Source organism: Marmota monax, unplaced genomic scaffold, assembly GCF_021218885.2.
Source record: "Marmota monax isolate L192 unplaced genomic scaffold, Marmota_monax_Labrador192_F-V1.1 WCK01_AAM20220418_F8-fsc00062, whole genome shotgun sequence".
NCBI classification, from domain to species: Eukaryota; Metazoa; Chordata; class Mammalia; order Rodentia; family Sciuridae; genus Marmota; species Marmota monax.
In genome coordinates, this window is record NW_026695221.1 from 3,556,659 (window position 1) to 3,578,956 (window position 22,298).

Genomic DNA, 22,298 nt, shown 5'->3' on the forward strand with positions numbered 1-22,298 from the left:
AGTGACAGAGGAAGAGCATTTCTGAGAAATGCCCCCGAGGAAAGAGATGACAATAAGGCAGTGAGGAAAACAGAGAGACATTCAAAAAAACACAGCAGCAAAAACATTTGTGAACCTTTTCTACTCTTGCAAAAATGAACTTGAAATAGAGGCTCTCCTTTAAGCAGAAATTGAGTCTTGCCACAGCTGGTTCCCTTCTGAGGGATGCAGGAAGGGCTTCGAAAATCTGTGAAGATGAGGGGAAACAAATGTCCTGGAGACTTGCCAGCAGAGAGTTTCAGCAGGAAACATACCAGGTCTCCATTGCAAATATCAAAGTGGAGGAAAATTCCTCAAGGATCAGAATCTTTACATGGGGAGAACAGGCATGACACTTTGGGGAATTGGAAAATATCATGGCTTATTGGCTGAATCAACATCTGTTTCCTGAATGCTTTGTAGGTGCCCAGCATCATGCTAGAATGTGAAAAATTCAAGATAAGTGACCCAGAGACCCTGATCTCAAGGAACTCATGAGACAGGATAATGCAAATGATTCAGGAATGAAGAATTCCCTGAAGAGCTCCTGGTGTTATCCCCAAGTCCCCATGTGTTAGTCAATTTTTTGCCACTGTGACTAAAATGCCTGACAGCAACAAGAGGAAGATAAGTTTACTTTGGGTTCATGGTGTCAGAGGTTTTATTCCATGGTCAGCCAACATCATTGCTCTAGACCTGAGATGAAGCAGAACATAACATTCCACCCCTGGCTCTCCTTGTGTCAATCACACAATGCAAAATGTATTCAGTTCATCTTCAAGAGTCCCTATAGTCTTAACAGTTCCACCATTGTCCAAGTCCAAAGTCTTCTCTGAAAATCAAGATAAACCCTTGGGTGTATGCCCCTGTATACATCTACAGCAAGTTACACATGCAATATACAATGACACAGACTGAACACCCAATTAATACTTTTTTATGAATGTCCTTTACGCAGCTTAAAAGAGGTTATGGAGGCCAATTATTTATTTATTTTTTTGATGAGAAAAAGGTGAAGGTAACTGTACTGCAGAGAGAGTTCAATCAGGCCACTCAGTGATTCCTGATTCTAAATGTGTGAGATACCCCAGATTAGTGATTGGACTGACTCCTTCATCTGAGCTTCATCATGTGCTCCCAAGAATGTGACAGTATAAGAATCTCAGGCTTTTCATAAGGCTTTTACAACCCCAAAGAAACCGGTGACAGAGTTTGAGGAATTATTTCTTATGAAGAGTGAGTTCCTGCATTGCATGTTTTAGAATACTTTGAAAAAGATCATATTTCTGTTTACTCAGAAAAGACTGAGAAGAGTAATGCAGTAGTAAGGGCACTCTAGTAGAGATATTAATCCTTGAGTTTAAGGGCTGTGCTAAAATACATTCACCCATTAAAGATAAAAGACAAAAGAACAGACTCCTGAATGAGAAATGCATCTAGAGGATTCAATGATTCCCCCAGAGTTCCTCAAGGCCAGGAGCCCCCTGCTAACTGACACTTACAGGAACTTGGACTTGGGGCCAGTAAAACCCTACACAGATAGAGATGGCTCTTTCTTATGAGAACATGAGATGGGGGTTATTTCCCCTGAAAAGACCAAGACCCACACAGGTGCAAATAACATCTGCATTCCACAAAATAGATATTCTAGGTAAGACAGACATCTCTAAAAAGTTAGTGCACTTTTATCCTTGAACTCTAGGAGTGATAAGTCCATGATAGAAATAAAGACATGACAAATTCCAGAAATAACTACTTATTATAATCAACAGCATTTCAAGAGGTAGCTTGGGAGGCCCTATCCTCTTCTCCATGCTTTCTATGGACAACTGGTATTTTCTCCATCTGATGGAAAAGCCTAGGCGAGGCCTCTTGACCTCCTTTCCCACTGCCAAGATTCCCTACCTCAAATGCATGACCCACTACTGAAATAGTGGCTGACATTTCTGTATTCCTTTTTCCACACAAAAGGTGCTCAAAACTAGAGATACTTTATTCTAAAGAGATTATGACTTTTACAAGTAGCACCATATGAATTATGATGGATAAAACCATGATTTTTCAGGAATGTACAGAACAAACAGATCAGTCTTCAGGGAAAACATTCAATGAAGCCATCAGGGTTTTCCAATCAGATATTCATTCAAGAATTTAGTGTGTGTGTAAAAATGATCTTGACTGAACCACAATCTACCTTCACAAAATGAGACAAAAGATGACAGTAGCTCTCTGCCTTTGGAGCCTTGCTGAAGGTAAATATCCTTCTCTCCAAAGAACCCCATACTTGTCTTAATTTATTTAAAGTAAGTGCTATCTTGGAAATATTTAGTGATGAAAGATGAAGGCCTGACTGCTAAGGGTCTCCAGCTTCAGTTCAGATTTGGCAGCAGCCCAATGACATCTCTGATCTCTAAATAATCAGTCACAGGAAACACAGCGCCCTGGTGAGTTCTGAGGTGATTCGTTGTTGCTTGGCAAGTCTCATCATCCTGAATCTTGGATAGCTAATCTGGGACCAGTATCTGGACAAAGCTGTTCATCTAAATTACTCTAAGCTGCAGATAGATTCTGATCACTCAGTTCCTCTCCCCTTGATCCATCTTCTGTTTCCATAGTAGCTAAAACCTCAGTAAAATGGCAGCATCTGGCCCAGGCTCAGGTAAAAGTCCCCTGGGGAAGGAAATCTGCTAGATGTCTACAACAGGGGACAAAAAAAGACCCCAAGACAAAACATCATGAATATCTGTATGATGAAGGAAAGAGGCTCAATACTGAGGAGAGATAACATGTGACCATGAGGAAGAGAGAGGGTGGTGGATGGAACAGAGGAAGAGAGGAAAGGAGGAAAAGTGCAAAGGAATGAAATTAAAGCACAAAATGTAGGCAGCTGTGAGAGTAAAGAGAGGTACAGAACAAAAACTATAGGGGAGACGTAGGCATAAAAGGGCAGGGCACAAGGAGATCTGTGAAAGAGACGTGGCAGACACCCAGACAAGGACAAAGAACTGACTAGCCTGAGGATGGGTTGAAAAAGACATCAGACAGGAGACAGAGTCTCTGAGCATGAGGCAAAGGAAGTCCATCCAGATGATAAATGTTCTGCTGATTCCACAGGCACAGCCTGCCCTGGCATCCCATAGCACTAGGGACTCGGCATTAAGCTGTGATGAATGGTGTGCACTATGGACTCAGAAAGTCAGTCCATTTGGATGGCCCCTTCTTCAGCAGTGCCCTGAGGCCCTTCTTCATCCCTAATGACCTCATGCACAGCTGAGCATCCTCCCAGATTTTGGGCCCATCCACACATAAGGTCATTTCAAATGGAAAGATTGACAGAGACATGAGTAGCTCTCACCAATCCCTTTGTTCACAGTAATATCATCAAGAATGGTGGCATAAGACAACACTCAAGAATTCAGGACAACCCAAACTGAAATCTTCTCACCTTCTCTGAGAACATCTATCATAGCATACTGTTACTGTCAGAGAAAGGATATTCAGTATGTGGAAATCACTGCAGTTCTACTCTAGATTTTTAAAATTTCCAAGTGTAAAGTGATGTCACCTTCAGGAATTGAGGACCCATGTCCCTGAGAAGAACTAACTGCTGGTTGACAGTCCTAAATTTTTAGTTCATAATGGGGTTTGTCTTGCTCTCAGACAGATACCTGGCCTAAGGTTACAGCCCTTTTAGGAATAGCCTACATTCAACACCCGACTGCTGTGCTGCTGTAAAGAGCCAGCTCCATTGCCTCAATAGAGGATATTTCTGAAAGGTGTCCTAGCTTTAGGACTCCCCATAGGGGCAGCTGAGATGTTCCATTGAACCGCATCACAACTCAACTTGTCCTTCTGCCCAATCTTGCTTCCGTCTCTCCCTTTCCACAAGAGTTGATCCCAAGAGCACCTCCCAAAATGATTACTTACCAACAATAACAATCTCAAGGTTTGCTTTTGGGGTTCTCAATCTGTGACAAGCAAATATCCTCCATGGTACTTTTGCAATTCTTAAACCGGTACTATGCAAAGCATGCATACACAGATATCTGTGATTATATACATACATTTCACACTAACCAGTGATACAAAAAATAGAATTAAAGATTTTTGTCCAAGTCTTGGCTCAGATTTAACATTTTCAAAACAATTCCCTGCCGGAACCCCTTGCCATTCTGTCAATGTATGTCTCTATCTTCTCATCCTTATCAGCACCTGGTATATTGTCTACTCATTTGTTTTGGTAATCTATCACATAAAATGTGATTTGATGAGAACAGTAATTTGTCAATTTGGGTTTATGACTTAATCCTCTAGTGCCTAAAACAGAGCATAGACCACTGTAATACTCAGTAAATATTTAAGATTTAGTGAAATGCTTTTATATTCCTTGCTCCCAGAGAAAAATTAGCTTAATTATCTAAACATTGAGATAAAATGAATTTTGTAATTTAGCCACATATTAAGTTTTATTTGTTGTCTAGGATCAGTCAGAGTAAAGCAACAACAAACCACAAAAACAACTAATGACCAGATTTTTGGCAATTCTGAAGAGACCCAAACTAGCAGATTTTCCTTTTAGGAATGTGGCCATTTAAACCTCTCATCTATCATTATGTGTTCATGTTTTCCTTTCTCTTAAAGCAACTAGCTGAAAGAATAATGCCACCAAAGCAAATCCTTCCATCATCAAACTTGACATATAAATTTAACCCAGGACATCTGAACCACTATTTCAGCCACAGACAACTGGAATCAATTTCCCAGGGGCCTGGAGAGATACTGAAGTATGATTTCTAAAATCTTGAAGGACATGGCTGCCTTGCAGACCAATATCCTCTGCAGAGCCAAGAGTGCATTATTAGCTGGGTACCAGAAACTGACACCCTTGCACTCAGTATCTAGCACCATAACCTCCTGTCCATATCCAACAAGTCTCCCATTTCCTCTCAAGATACAATGCACCAAACTGCTCCTCTTACCTTTGGGGGAGATGTGTCTCCAGGTAACTGTAGGCTCCGGTCTACCTGTCGCTATACAGGTGAGGCTGATATTGTTTCCTTCATTAATGGAGATATCTGAAGAAATCTCTACAATTTTGGGGGACACTGTGGAGACAAAACAGGTAGAAGAAAAATAAAAATCCAGCTGACACATTTCTTTGTTGTCTTAAAATGACACTTGATAGAATATTCCCCAAACTGAAACATATGGACTGTAGTTGTAATGCTAACAAATTAGAGGAATGATCTTAAACATGAAAAATGGCTTACCTTGAATTTAGCTTCCATTTCTTCCTATTTAAACATAAAGTCAGAGTCCAAATGAGAATAAATTCCACTGTAATACTGCAATAACTACTCCTCTAGCCTACACCTTCCCGTCTCACTCTCACCCCCACCCATCTCCAACACATATCCAAGAGCCGTTTGTCTCATTGCATTCAGAGATGTCTTTACATAATGCAATTCTGATCATAACACATCTCTGCCTAAATATCTTGAATTGCTCCATTGCTTACCTGATCATAAACAGGCCCCTTACCCAAGCAAACTGAGCTGTTCAGAACCAAGTTTCAACATATGTTTCCATTATCGTTTCTAGTGATTCCACCTCTTCTTACTAATTTGCTGACCCCCAATACATCACATCCTTTCTGATCCTCGTGCATGTGTATCTATGGCATTTCTCACAGCCTTCCTGGACAACTTCCAGTAATACTTTATGGTCCAATTCAAATGTCACTCTCTTTGTCACAGCCATCACTACCTCTACACATCTTTGACCTCCTTAACAACTCAAATTTAATGTTGTTTCTTTGACCACTCTCCTATTAAACTTCATGAACCCTCAATGAAGAATCAAAGATATCATTGCTGTTAGCAAACTTGCTTAGTCCCTCTCTCTCTCCCCTAAATTCATCTTCCCAAAGAGAAGAAATGTTCATCCGAATGAATGAAGCTGGGAACAGGGCTCTTACTTTCTTGGTCTTTTGTTTTGGAGTCAGGCTATTGTGCTACTCCTCCTCTTTGTATTAGGAAGCAGCAGTCCACAGGGACAGGGTAAGTACTAGCCATTGTCTGTGTATGTTGGTCTCATTCTGAGGCCCTTTCTTAGAAGTTCATTTTTTGCTACACTTCTGAGCCTTGTGCAGGATCAGCTTTACTCCTAGTCAATGTGATATTTGGTTCTCCATGTGACTGCTCATTTGTCTAATGTGTGAAATAGTTTATAAGTCAAGTAAATTAAGAATTCCATTTATTGAGTCCCCAAATGCCACTTGTAGGCACTTTTCCCACTGTTCTAGATATTTGCCTAGCATCAAGTAGACCATGAGTTTTCTGGTGGTCTGAACCATGTCTTCCTCTTGTTGTATTCACAGTAAAAGCTTTACAAATATTTATAGGATTGTTATCACACTTTATTTCAGTCATACCAACACAGGATTGACACTTTAGTTCTGGACCAATTAAGTGACCTTTCCATGGAATGCTCTTATGTTTCCTTGTGTTATATTCTTTCCTTGAGTCAATATTCCTCAGAGTCACCACTCTCAGCAATTCCATGGCATATGACATTCCCAGTAGACAACATGATTCACTGGAGAACTCAGGGAAGCTCCACGATGACTTTATTTCTTGTTTCAAAACTACACATTTAGTAAAATCAGTTTGCTCTGGAAATACCAATGGTGGTCTCAGCTCTAGTTGAAACATTACTTACCCATTTCTACTTATGTTAGAACTTTGCCAACAAGAAAATGGGATATTGCAAAGATAAGTTTTCTCAGTCCTCTTTCTGTCCCTCCTCCATCATTTCCTTCTGTTTAAGTCCTATACCCAAATGAGAGTTCTCATGGTTCACAGCATGTGGTTCACTTTGGTCTTCTTGTCCCTTGCCTTGCATGTGAGCACTAACATGCTTCTCTCTGACTACATGTATTAAAATTATTCAAGTCCTGATTGAACTACTACCCCTTCCATATAACCTTCCAGGGCATCTAGGGATTCCAGAGCATTGAAGTATCTTCCTTATGGCATTCAAAATAAACTTCCTTATGTTACATTTGTCTCACCCTTCTTTCTATACGATAAATTATCTAAATAGAAAATGTTAAATAAAAGTCTTATTCATTGCTTAACTTTCTGCTGTCTTGAATAGGGTGTTTTGCATAGGGTAAGCCCTGATTAATTAGTATTAGACTAATTAATCAACTAGCTTCAGATACAGACAGTGTGCATGTGTGTGTGCATATATACATGTTTACACAGGAGTGTATGCATGTGTATGCACAAAGATGTGCTTGAACTTTCACAGATATTTGGTGGAACAGAAATTAATGAAAAATGGATGTGGTGAGAGTTGGAGATAGACTCTTTGCTCTTCAAAGTGGGTTTCTTAAAAGATGTAATATTGTAATTTATGATTATATCATTTTAAAAGCTCAATTGGACCTTCTAAGACAGAAAATTGATGAGTTAATGACTGAGTGTTGGATTTCTGATTTTCTGACAGTTACAAATTTCTAAATTCTTTATTTTTATTTTTTTAGTTGTGAATGGTTCTTTCTCTTAAATTTATTTATATGTGGTGTTGAGGATCGAACCCAGGGCCTCACATGTGCTAGGCAAGTGCTCTACCATTAAGCCACAACTCCATCCCCAAATTTCTAAATTCTTTTAGTTCTAGAATAATTTAAACTGATCTTGCAGAAAAAAAAACCCTGATGTATTTTATTCACAGAGCTTTATCTGGAGTATTTCCTTCTTATGCACTATTCCCTCTGCTCAGACATTTTTCTGGTCTCTGTTTCTGCCCATTCTTGGCACTTACACAGCCTCACTTGCTTCATGGAGGACAGGCTGCCTGCAGAATGTCAGCACTGGCCTTGCAGACATTGCTTCAACTGTGCAGGTAAGTAATTTATTGATCTGTAAAGCACTCCGAGATGCTCTGCAAGGGATTATGTCACGCCAACGCCATGCAATAAAATAAAAAATGATGGACTTTGTGAACGCAGGATGATTTAGGGTTTGTAGTTGGAAGTGTGCTTAAAGTACATTTTAAGTGGAAATCAGGCTGGGTAATGAATTACTCTTGCTTTGGAAGGGCTTACTGGGAGTTCATTTTCCTGGCTTCTTACATGATAGCTAATCTGCTAATCATACACTAGAGAACAATGGACAGTCCCCAAGTAGGATAGAAGGTGGTTTGGGCCAGAGCTGTCAGCACAGTAAGTATATTAATTGAGACGATCACACCTCATGCTTGGAAATATCTTCTAGATTTGTCTCCCTCTCACTAGCAATTGGAAAATATCCAACTCATGAAGTAGACGCTGGAGAAATGCTTGCCACCCTTTCAATCCTGACTAAGAATAGAGAGTGAAGAAGTAAATGGCCCCTGCATGATTTGAAAGGCAAGCCATTTGTGGAATAGCCATTTGTGGCAAGCTGGCTTGCCAGAGATACAATCCCAATCACCAGAATTAACTGGCATAGTGCACAGGATGTTAGTGAATTGGAAGTATCATTTTCTAGGTGGCAACTTCTAGTACACTGTAAGTATTCAAAATTAAAGTGGGAGCTGTGAGCTCAGATCAGTGGTCGAACACTTGGGTGGCATGAGCAATGCCCTGGGTTCAATCTCCAGCATCCCTCCCCGTCAAAAAATTAAGTTGCATTTACAGATATATACTATGGTTTTAACTATTTCATGCTGATAAGGAAGCTTTTGGCTAACTGTGAAATAGAACTACTGATATTTTTATATTGTTTCCATGGATACATTCTGTATCTTACTTCTCATCATGCAGTCTGTTAAAAACATATTAGTATTTCTTTGTTTTCATTCACTCATTCATTTGTCAATATTCATGGATCATTTTCTATATACCTGCATTGTGCTAAGCAGTAGGAACATAAACTAAGTAAGATACAATCCTTGTCCTCCAGAAGTTCACAGTCTAGAGAAGTAAAACCAGATACTGAAGTCAAAAACTTCAGTAGACAGTGTGACAGAGAAGAATAAATCAGATGTTATGGAAATACTAAAGACAACCTACGACCAACTGGAAATCCATGTCATGGGAGGCTTCTTGGAAATATGAGAACTACATTAAGCCTTAGGAGATAAGTAACAGCTAATCAAGTCTGAGGAGGGGAGGAAGAAAGACATTCTGATAAAAGAGTACACATAAAGAAAACACTGTTACTAAGTGCTAATAGCCAGGCATAATTTTGTGGCCAGGTATAATCACTAATGGAAAAGCTTCCTTTGGAGACTGAGCTTAACATCATTCAACGAACATTTGTAAATGCATACTACATACACAATCCTGTGCTACATACATGAATGACATGCAGAAATATACCAGTTTGCTTGGTCTTCCTTGAACTTGCAGTGTATCAGAGAGTTAAACAACAAAGCAAAATATCAGAAAATTGTGTGTGCTTGAATTTCAATTGAATGATGCAAACATGAAATGCTCTGAGCTAGCAGGAGGAAAGATCACAGTGAGTAGGAGTGTCAGAGATGGCTTCACCTCAGATTAGCAGATTAGTGTCTGTTTTGAATATCCACAGTAAGAAATAATCATCTAGGCAGATAAAAGTGTAGCTGTTTCAAACTGGAACATTGGCACATATGAGAAGATTGAAAACCATGATGTGCCTGAAGATACAAAGTCTACTTCCTACCAGAGGCAATATAGAGTAGAGGTTAAGATGCAGACTCTTCTAGGTTCCAACTAGGTATTCTCGGCCAAAGAATTTCTACTCTCTCTGCCTTGCTTTCCTCATCTAAGAAATGGAGCTAATTATTCCGTAGAAGTATGAAGCTCAGAAGATTGTTTGAGGATTTAAGAAGTGAGTTTATGAAAGTCACTCACAGCATTTCCTGGCAATGTGAGTGTTCAATAAGTGAGTTTTAATATCGTATGTGGTTGGCAAATGCACATTTACAGTGTCAAGGTAGAATAGACAGTCAATAAATTTTATAAGAATCAATGAAAAATGGGATACAAGATCAATGAACTAAAATGGAGCCAGATTGTGGAACAGCCTGAAGGGCGAGATCTTGGATTTTAACTCCATCCTATAGGTTATAGCAAGAATTTTAATTTCTGTTAAGGGAATATCATGATTTTAAAAAATTTATTTTAGGAAGAAGAATCTGTTAACCATGTGTCAGATAGAGTGAGACAGAGAGAAACTGGAGTCAGAAAATCTATTCATATGAGTGATGTTCAAAGCCTAGATTAAACTGGTGGCTCTGTAAAGTTGGAAAGAAAAGGATAGATTTGAGAGCAATGCCAGGGAAAACACATGGTGCTAATGATGGCCTGGAATCAGGGAGTAGGGATACTGAGTCCAGTGAACAACATTTTGTTCAACAGCAGGTAGATGAATGCACTATCAGATCCCTGGAGGTTATAAACCACTTTGGGGGAGAACATTAGTTTGATTAATTCTGTTTTAAACATTAAACATTTACCATCTGATGGTAAGCTGATGAGGGACATCCTATTAGTAGTTAGAGTCATATAATCAAAAGTCTAGGGCAAGTTCCCAGCTGAGAATGCAATTGAAAAGTAAACTGTAGTGGGGAGAGAACCAGAGTCACAAATTAGATCTGTGAAGAGTTGATGGGTCCTTTGAAAAGGTCATTGTTTTGTTTTTGTGTTTTTTCATATGCATGTATCTGATGTTTGTTGGCTTTTGAGGTCTGAATCTAAAAGACATACCAATTCTAGAAACAAAAAGAGAAGAAGTGTTCAGCACATATTTAGGATAAAAGAAGCCAAATACTCTTTGGATACAGTACCACATTTAATACATCATGTAAAGGTTTAATCTATTCTTAAATTTTAATTCTAACATATAAATCATTAAATAAATATTAAAACAGTATTCTAAAGAACTGCTCATTCTTGGGTTAGCCTCTACTGCCCAGGTGTTGAATTTTAATAATTATATCATTAATAAATAGCAATTTGCTGTTTTTAACACACAGTAGATATCCTATTAAATCCAAATTAAGATGCTTTATTAAGCACTGTGTGGTCCTGTGGGGCTGAAAATGCACATAAACTGCTTGGACCAGGTTACTCTGCATGACACATGCAGATCTATGCATTCCAGATGTCCTCCATTGCTGCCAGTGGCACTTCTGCTTCTGTTCAGTAGTGAAGACCTGAGATGTCCACATCTACTCAGGACAGTTTTCACAGTGTGAGCTGTTCTGCTGCTAATGCCTAGGGACGTTTTTCTTTACAGAATTAAAAAGAAAAATCTGGAGTGCTCTTGACCTTCCTGGTCTATAGACCTCACACAGATACACTCAGGCCTATGTCAAAACCTGGCACAAAATGTATACCCAGCACACAGGAATACTCTTAAAGATGCAGCTAAGTATGTGCAGGTCTGTAGACTAATCTGTCTTTTCATATGGGCTGCTGTGTACCCTGCCAAAGTCCACAGCAAATTGGAGTTGTTTAGGAATGGGCTTTGGATGTGGCAAAATACATTTGAATGGGATTTTCCTTCTCCCATCCATTCTTATTCAAGAGACAAGTTTGCCACAGGCATAAAGAAACACTTCCTCCTTGGCCATGAATGCCCTTCATGAACTGAATCCAGCCTCACTCCCAGTGACTGTCTTCCTGCTCTGCTGGCCTCTATTCCTCCTCAAGCACCTCAAGCTCTCCCTGGACCTGCAAGTTCCTGTCTTCTTTGTTCTTCTGGTTTCACTCAGTATTATTCCTTAAGTTGTATCTCCTCAAAGTAGACTCCCTGGGCTACCTTTTTGAAGACAGAGTTCCCATATTGGATTGCTTGCTGCCTAACTGTTGGCTTCTCCTAAATAGAACATACATTCCATGGGCTGTCCTGCTCATGGAACTGTTCAGCGCATCCAATTAAGCCTGGCACAGTGTGTGTTTTTCAAATGGTTTTTAAATGAATGAATGTGTACTGACAAGGTTGTATGGAATGTGAATACATACAGTACACATTCATTCATTTTAAAAACATATGACTACCCAATACCCTGATGTTTAAATAGCATACAGGGACTCTCAGTGTATATAATAATGTTGATAATTACCTTTTATGAAAGGTGTACCAGGTGCTTTAGATATATTATCTTTAATTTTTCTTTGAATTAACACAATGAGTAGATATTATTTCTCAAGTAACCAACTTCCCTGGTTTACCTGAATTTGATAAGTTTCTTGGGACACAGGAATTTCAATAGTGAAGCCAAAAATGTACCAGGTATATGGGGATGCACTTGATACTAATACTCAGAGGGGTCTAGAAACTTGATCAAGGGCATACAGGTATACACAGTTCAATGGCTTTTTTAAAGAAAGGGATTGTATAAGTGATAAAAAAAAATCAAATGACAGATGAAGAAATTAAAGATTAGTGGAATTTTAGTAATGTACTCAGCCAGTTGGGGTTGAAAGTGGGAAGTCAATGCAGGTTATGGATGATACCAGCTATGTGATCTTTATGCAGAGATTTGTCCAGTAGAATACACATAAGCTGAATGCATCCACCCACACACTGGTACTATTCCTTTCATGTCTCCATGGGAACATCTGTGTGTATATAGGATATTCAGAATAAAGAGCCTTCCTCAATGCTATCTATATGGTATTATTCTCTGCCAAAAAAATAGATGGGAGGTTCCATCAGTTTTTTTAGAACTTTTCATTTTGCATACATATCTCATCCTCCTCTTTATTCCATCCCTAGCATATCCTAATCATCATCGTCCCATTCATCACCCTTCCCTGTTTGCTGAACCACAGAACAGTGGCCCTCTGGACAGCTTCAATCCGTGGTTGTTGTGTCTCTAAGATAACAGACAAATCACTGATTAAACTGACTAATAGAAGTTTTTATTTGAAATATTTTGAGAAAAAATAATATCAGTCATTCATTTGTTCTTTCCTTCTTTTCCTTTCTCTTTCTTTCCCATCCTCTCTCTCATCCTTCCTTCTTATAAAAGTACTTGTCATTTTGACATCATGGGAGATTGTTATGACTCCACAGAAGGTCACTATGACCTCATGACAGGTCATTATGACAGCATAGTAGGTCATTATGACAGCACAGCAGGTCATCATGACACCATGGCATGCCATTATTACACCACATAAGGGCATTATGATAGCATAACATGCTATTATTACATCACAGCAGTTCCTTTTGATATCATTATGACACCACTGCAGGTCATCATAACACCATACCAGGTCATTATGACATCATGGCAGGTGCAATGCATTTTCCAGTACTGTGAGATCTGTGAGGTCTTTTTCTTTATTGGTGCATTATTATTATATATATAGTGGGATTATATATATATATATATATATATATATATATAATTATAGTTAGTGGGATTCCTTATGATGTATTTGTTCATGAACGTAGCATAATTTGATCAACCTCATTCTCTAATATCTTACCTTTCCCTCCCTTCCTCCCTCTTCCTGATCTGTTTGCTCTACCCTTCTGATAACCCTCCCATTATTTTTTTAATTAGTGCATTATAATTACATACCTAAGCAGAGTTCATTGTGTATTTGTATGTGACTATAACATGATTTAGCAGATTTAATTCCTCTGTATTTTTCTTTCCTCTCCTCCTCCTTCCCTCGAAATCTTCTTCCTCTACTCTATTGGTCAGTGACATCTTTTTTGATACAGAGAGCTCTAAGGTTCATGCCAGAGAACTAATTATAAGACCCCAAATCACTAGCTTTTTAAAATTAGATAAATTTAAAATTGACTCTCTGATTATAAAAATAGTACTAATGTCTTTCTTGCATTCTCAAAATAGATGTTCTGTGTGTAAATCAAATAAAAATACAAAATATCACATTTTAAACATAAGTATTTTTCAAATGTGATATATTAGTATTACTAAAAATATGTACATCTAAAGGCCAATATAAAGAGAAATACAGAATTTGGGTGCAGTGGGAAGTTTTTTTGGTTTAAAAGTTGGGATTGGTACCATTCCTGAGTCCATGTAAGCATACCACTATGGCTGATGTACTGAAGGTTCTGAAATCAACAATATCTTTAAGTGGAAGATAGGGGGCCCAGTTTGAGATGAGCATCAGAGACCCACTTTCCTGCCAGAAATAAATGCTTGCTAGCTTCCTTTTCTAGGAGAGGAAGGTCAGATTACAGATATTCAGAGTCCCAAATGAGAGCCTGGAAATGCAGAGAGCTCCTTAATGGCATAACCTCAGGCGGATTGTTATTTCTTTTACTGAAACTCTCTTGTCATTTGTTACATCTCATTCTCTCTCTCTCTCTCTCTCTCTCTCTCTCTCTCTCTCTCTCTCTCTCTCCCGTCCTCTCCCTCCATATGAAAACCATTCATGTTTGCTGGAAAGAATCATGAAGCCCCAGGAGAAAAACTAGTGATTTATTCGGGATTAGTCATAAACCACTGGTTCTGAAGTTTGAAATTTGTTCCTTTCAGGATCAACTGAAATGTGGAAGGAAGTTTTCTGCTCCCTGACCTAGTTTAGCCATTCCTGATGGAGACATAGAAGAATAAAGTAAACACCATTCATTCATCACTCCATGCTTCCCTGCTTCTGGACATGTTAGTGTAAATTGAATTTCACAGCACCTACCTGTAACCGTAAGTGCTCCACTATATTGGGCGCCAACTAAGAAATAGCTAAGTGTCTCTTCATCAATTGTTTCATGTGGGAACATAAGAGAACTACTGCTAATCATGATATGAACCTGCCCATCCAGACAGGACTGGCTGTTTTCTAGCTTCTGGGTTGAATGCATGTGATTCACTTCCTTTCCTTTCACCACCATTTCCAAACAGACAAGCTCCTTTGGGACCACTTCACAAAGGAAGGAAAAAGGGGTTGAGAGGCTAATGCTGACCATCACTGACCACCTTCTATATGGAGCATTTTGCAGGCTGTTCAACATTTGTTGCTTCCTTGCAAATCCTCACAGTAACTCCTCACACTGTGCAAGAAAGAGACTGAAACTAGGGGTTAGACAACTAAACTGGGTCCATCATACAGGCAGTCAGATACATTGTAGAATCTAATCTGGTATCCCTTAAAAAAATAAATCCCCCCAAATTTACCCAACCCTGCAAAATTAAAATGATGCTGAGCTGGAAAGGGAATTAATTACCCTGATTCACTAAATGATTTTATGAGAAAGAGGAAAAAATAAGAAAAATCTTTATGGTTTTCTTATTATTTCTCATGGAACAGAGCTAATATTTGTTGAACACCTAATAAGGAATAAATACTTTCCATATATCCTTCCATTAAGTCTAGAAAACTGAAGCTTTAAATAGCTAATGATGTGCTCAAAGCCACTGAACTAGAAAGTGACCAATGTCAGACTCAAGCTCTTACTACAAGGATTTTGGTATCTCATGAAATATGTAGGTATAATTGAAGGCATTTAGTGACTGCTAATCACTCTGAAAATGAATACTATTGTTATTGAGATAATGCAGAGTTCAATAAATTAATGGTAAACAGCATGTTTGCTGTAAAAACCACCCGTGAATTACTGACCAAGATTTCTATTTACCTCCTAGCAACATCCTCTACCTGTATGGTTTCTTCACATGCATCTGAGAACTAGGGGCTGGCAAGACATTTCTGATCCTTCCTGTTTCTAATTTCTCTTCACCAGGAGTTGTCTGTCCCTGTGAGTTCCCTGCAGCTACAGTCTTGCCATAGCCTTTGAAGTTACACACAAAGCCTCTTTAAGGTGCTTCTTTTGCTCTCTTGGCATCTGGCATCTGGCATCTTACTATGGCTCTCTCTTCCCAAAGAAAGGAGACGGCTGAGCAGTTCAGGTATGCTATGCAATGTGACTGTCATTGTTATCATATACTACTATCCTTCTCAAGCATTAAAAGGTCATCATAGGGATAGGAAAAGATCCCAGCAGACTTAGAGAATTATGTGGGTCCACCTCTGGAAGTTTCTGCAGCAGCTGGAGGAACTTTAGTTCTAGAGACTGTGCTTCCTCTGGAGTCACATCATTTTCAATAAGGATCATTATTCTCCAAATTCAGGAAGATGTTAGCTAAACTGCCCTTTGGATGTTCTATTTCTTTTCAGAAATCCATGTTGTGAAGGGAAAAATTGTTTTTCTGCAATGGTCTTTGTCACTGCCCAACCCTAGGATGAACTTTATACTTCTATATCTTGATATAATGCAAGTAAAAAATATGTAAATATGATTGTATACATCACCATAATCTCTTGGATGCCTGGACATGATTTACTCTCCTGTTATTCTTTTCCTACCCCTAAGAGATGCCAAGATACTAAGTATTCCTTTCTTGTAGGCTTTTTCATTCAGGTTAGATGGAGGACAAGCAGGTAGAGATGAAGATCCTTTCCCTAGGTGTTCTATTGTCAGCATTGCAGAAGTCTGGGCTGTCAATCTGTTGGCTGCCAACAGTGCTAAGCTCACTTATATTCTCTGCTGCCTTGATGTTGCGTCATCAACACTTTAATTCCTAATTGCTAAAAGCATTGGTAGTTATGCACTCAAACACAAGCTATAAAACTGTATGTGGTGGGGAATTATGCTGACTGCAGTAGGAAGGTCGTGGTGAAGTCCTCACCAGCCCCCCCACCCTTGACTGCAGCATGGTACAAATTATTGCACAGATTTTTCTCTTTCTCCTCACATATCTGCAAGGCTGAATTCAGAGACAGGAAGTAGTTAGCTCTCATGGGGGTGCTTCTGCCTCTCTCCAGCACTACAGTACTGATATTGCTTATGCAAGAATGGGAGTTTGAGTTGTACCCACATTCCATGTGACCATCATCTTTGGGAATACATAAGCAAGTGAAGACACATCTCATTATCTGACCTTGAATCCTAAAGTCCTGGAGGGACCACTGCTGTCAAAGGTTACTTTGCAGCTGGTCTTAAACTGATTTTTTTCTTCTTAGTTCTTATTGCCACTAAATCCCTCATAAAGGTTATGGTTGGAGAACAGATCAAGATGAAGCTTCTTCCCCTTTAGCAAGAAGGGTAGAGACACCATCCTGCCTGTGTTAAGCTACAAGTTCTCCATGAGAGCAGCAGCTCTGTTAATCCCCCTGTGAAATGTCACAGTGCTAGAACGAGAGAGGGAGTGCAATTGGAAAGGAAAAAAGTTTCAACACGACTTCTTGTTAATACAAAGCTTGTCAAACACATCACCTAGAAATACTGAATGTCTTTATTAGATTCTTTTTTTTCTCCCCCTCGGAGATTGGAGGGATGCAACCAGTTGCTTCTCAGTGGAGATGTCATCATCCAGAAACTAATTAAAGGCTAGAAAGGAAGCTGGGTCTCTCACACTCTGGAGAACAAAATGCATTAGCAAGCGAAGTTAAAAAAAAAAAAAAAAGAAAGAAAGAAAGAAAAATTACAAGTGAACTTTATATCGAAAGGGCAAGTTGGGAATTTGACAATAATTCTTCTTTCCCCCTCATCAGCTCACAGCAGGTGAAAATGGGCCCATCAGTATGTCAGTGAATCTTGATATGTGGCCATCTGCTCCATGACCATCACTCAGGAAGGGATTCTCCTTTCTGGGAACAGAAGAATGGAGGCCCCCTGACTGTTTACTATGAGAAATGCAGTCATGTGGGTTTTATGTCAGCCTCCACCCTTACTACTGAGAGCTGTAAAAGGCATGTGTTTCTGAATAATATTCATTTATTTTTTCAGATCAAAAGAGCCTGGCTGCTCAATCCAGAATATGTCCAACTATAGAAAACCATATGGAAGCAGATGTGGGAACAAATGCCTGACAAAAACTCAGAACACACGTCCCTTGACATTTTCAACTATGGAATAAATCTCTTCCTAATGCATCAGGTGAACAACTGTATTCTATATTTGCAGTTACCAAAAGTCTCTACATGCAGCATTTCTTCCTTTCTTGGAGGCCTCCTGCTGTCGTGTGATCTTTCGTGTTTTATTACTCATAGTTGTCCACAGAATGAAATTTCAAAAGCCAGGCTTCGTCATTCATGCACCTCTAACATTTAGCACAAATCCCATTGCCACCCTAGAGCATGATTGTCCTAGCACAACATACTCTGCCACCTTCCCAACCTAATGCCAACTTCATGGACCATGATTTTTTTCTGCCTTTGGAGACTCTTGCTTCTTAGCTCTGCTTGTCTAAAATTCTTCTCATTCTTTGGTCAAAGCTAACACACCAATTTAAACACTAGACTTTTAATAAATATTGGCTGAATAACTGGTAGTGAATAAGTGAATGGATTTGAAAGCTCAAATGTTCGCTGGATTGCTCCACCCAGAGAATAAAGCTTAAAGTCTTTGGTTTATTCACTGTTTTCTAATTGTTCTTGACCAAATAATACACCCTTCTCTCTACATTTTTCTCTAACTGAATGAATTAATCTATAGTAAAGCCCATTCAAAATTATTCAGAATATCATGCTAGCCAAGAACTGAGGCTCTGGTAACAATTAAACTCAGATTCCAATCCTGGATCTATTATTAGCTATATATATATATATATATATATATATATATATATATATATATATATATATACACACACACACACACATATATAATATACACACATACATATATAAATAAATATAAAAATACACACATATATATGTATACATTTACATATAATATATACAATTTTATTTTTATTTTAATATGGTAAAACTATACATAACATAAAGTTTACAATCTTGACCATTTTAAGTACACAGTTCAGTAATTTAATTACACATTCATAAATTCATGTACTTTTAACACTTACCTTACTGGGTAGGTGACATCTGAAAAGGGAGCTAAATAATAAAAAAAATTTATGAAGATCAGGGGAAATATCACTTAAAATATAAATGAACAGAAATTATAAAGGCCTGAAAAAGAAATCAGCTTGTTACTTTCAAGGAATAGAAAGCAGATGAAGGAGGTGAGTGATTCCTGGGCAAAAAGTCCAAAATAAATTCAGAGATGTTCTTCAGGGACCAGCTCTGTAGCATCTTACAGATGAAGCTATAAACTTTGAGTTTTATGGTAAGTGCAATCAGATGCCTTTGGAAGATTTCAAATGGAAAATAATATGATCTGGTTTGTGTTTCTTGTGGATTTGCTTGTTTTGTTTAATTACTGAAGATGTGAAACAGAGATAGGAACAGCCATGTAAATAGTAGAAACAGGAAGATCATCTTTCAGGACCATCTTCTCTATAATAGCCCTACCACATCCCAATACCTTCCTGGCACCCATCACTCCCTGAAGTTCTTATCCATTTGTTTAGTGTTTGCACTCTTCTCATTAGAATATAACTTTCAGGAGAACCAAATCATTTATTGCTTTTCTCTACCTGTGTCACCTACAATAACACCCAGAACACAACAGGGGCTTACTGCATCTTGCTGAATACATGAACTATGTTGGCCAGAATTGATTTGTCCATTCTTTGTCCCCCACAGTTTTTCATCCAAACCACTCTGATGGGTCATAACTAATTTGTCTTAGTAACAGTTGACATGTCTGCCAATCACCCCACTAGACTATCAGACTCAAGAAGACAGGACCTATAACGTGTTTCTCTCTTTTATGTGCGTCACCATGGAATGTTCATGTAAATAGTAGATATAGGAATACGAGCAAAGGATTGCCTATAAAATTGTGTTCCTTCCAAAGAGCATAGTCACCAAAACTGACTATTCATTTTATATGTCTGAATTGAATCATATTCATTGTCTTAACTTGTGGCTCTATGGTATTAAAAGACATATTTCTGGGAAAGATTTCTATGGCACCACTATTGACATTGGACTGATTAAACTGTTACTTTTATACACAGCCCAAAAGCCACTCAAGTCTATGTTTGTGATTGTATGTGTACACAAGCACAGATATTTACTGTGAATCAGAGGATAGGGCATCCCTATTTCCTAACACAGAATATGCTTTATAGAGAAAGTATTCACTTGTTTTTGAGAAGTGCAAGTCCAGTTTATTCCAGAGGCACTAGGACATTAAAAAAAAAAAAAAAAAATGGCCGAAGGGCTGCTCTCCTTTTCCTGAGAAGGTCATGTTGAGAAACACAAAAAAGCCAAACAAAAAACTTGTCACTGGGCAATAAATTAAAAATAGGTCTGTGCTACTGAAGATAAATCAACAACTTTAAAACTCCTAACCAGAGCTGGGCATCTTCAAGGAACATAGGACAGGTGTCTCCAAGCTGAAGTATTGGTTAAGAAGCTGTCCTTTAAATTACATTTGGGCGATTTTTCTGGCTGGCTGTATTTTTTTGTGATCTATCTAGAGGCACAAAAAGACACACAGCAAAATAAATCTCAGTTCTATTAAGCACACACTATGGACTTGCATATTTGGTCTTATCTTTGGCCTCTCTTCCTTTCTATTGTCCTCCACTCCCCCTCCCTTTCCCAATGCTATCAAACATCAGCACCAGAAAATGTTTACGATTACTCCAGACACTGATACTAATCTAATTCCCTGTAATTGCTATTCATCATCATGTAGGCTTCCTTTTTTTTTTTATTAAGCACTAGTGCTCACATCTCACATATTCGGGAACTCCAGATATAAACTCAAACATGCTTATTCCTGGACTCAAAATGGTTGGCAAAGGAATCAGCTCCCATCTACACTGTCAATCAGTGAGTTGGGGTTGGTGGAGACAGCCAAGGGGGCACTGCTATGGGTCTAGATTAGATTAGCACAAGTTAATGCACTTGCTTTCATTTTAAATCAGGTACAGGCCCCTGCTGAGATGAATCAATATTTAATAATTGTGAGATACAGTTATGTGTATGTGCAAGGGTCTCTGCTTCATCCTCATGGGGAACTGTTTGCAACAGTATTGCACATACAGCCTCTCATAATGCCTGGTGCTGGCTCCTCTGGCAATTTCTATTTTTATCAGCAATATCATCATCTCATAATGCATAATAAAGATAATAAGCTACCTCCCACCCCCGGAAGAGATCTGCCTAGACCAAAGTGTTTGGAGACTAGCATGAGTTCATTAAGGAAGCCCGTGTTTTCCTTCCTGGAAACTAGGAAGGGTGCTCTAGAGTCTGGGAGGAGAAGGAACAACTTTGTTTCTGAAACTCCTTTTCAAGGAACAATGCAAAGTCAGGACCAGCAGTTCTAAGGGAATGGCCTTGGGAGAAAAGATACAGGCATCTGTCACCTTTAGCTCTTCCACATTCCTCTGTGTGACTTGGAATGAACTCTTTTCCCTGGGATCAGATTTCTTATTTGTAAAAGGAGGGATTTCAGCTAGTTGAATGTTTTCATCTGAGCACTTGACATTTGGGGCCAGATGAATCTTTTGTGGTATGCGGGCTGTTCTGTGTGTTGTAGGATATTTTGCTACAACTCTGGTCTTTGCCCGCTTAATAGCAGTAGTACCTGCACCCTCCACACACTCCAAATGAGATACATACATACATTATGGACAACCCAAAATGACTCCAGACCTCACTGAATGTCCCTTGGAATGTAAAACGTACCCTGCAGATTAGCTGGCTAATCTTCAGGATGCCTTCTAGCTTTCTATTACTCTGTGTCTCATTTTCCTTCTTTGGAAATCTCTGCATAAAGATGTTAGTCAGAGGCACAGATTGTAATTATTTGGAAGTTTCTCCTACATATCACTCCCTTTTTAGTTGCCCAATCTGGGTTTACTTTCAAAGCCAAGAAGCACAATGTCTTACCCTGAACCACATTCTTAGCCTTAAATGGTCTAGGGGTGCCATGTGCATGTCCTATTCCTTAGTATACCCACCCCATCTCAGTCACAGATTTTCAGTCTCAGCCCCAGAGGCGGATGTGTGTTTTAAACACTTCCTTGCTCTTATGACTTCTCTCCAGCATCTGGAGACACCCGAAGTTCTCCCACTCTTTTATACTTTACCCATGTCTGCTCAGCTTTATCTCACTGCCCCTTCTGCAGGTCACCAGCAATGCAGGGTAGCTAACTGCTGAATGGCTCATTACCCAGGGCAAATTCATCAGAGAGGAGCCTCAGCCTAAGCACTGTAATGAATCTGTCAATTGGCTAGGAATGAATGCATTAATCTGGGGCTATTAGAGTCTTTTATCAGGCTGCCTAAAATATACTGCCTTTCCAAAGCATACTGAGCAGGCATTTCACCCTAAAGGGATATGTGGGAGGGCAGCACTATATTGGCGCTAACTAAAACAGAACAGCTAAGA

General features: G+C 38.9%; 1 protein-coding gene across 4 annotated transcripts in view; it reads right to left on the bottom strand.

Annotated features, from left to right (window-relative positions):
• The window catches only part of Ntm (neurotrimin), a 978,825-nt gene that overhangs the window by 116,102 nt on the left and 840,425 nt on the right, over positions 1–22,298 (bottom strand). For all 4 annotated transcript variants that reach the window (XM_046432819.2, XM_046432820.2, XM_058575237.1 and 1 more), the window contains one exon: positions 4,998–5,123. In XM_046432819.2, the coding sequence (XP_046288775.1) occupies positions 4,998–5,123 (126 nt within the window). The remainder of the gene's footprint in view (positions 1–4,997; positions 5,124–22,298) is intronic.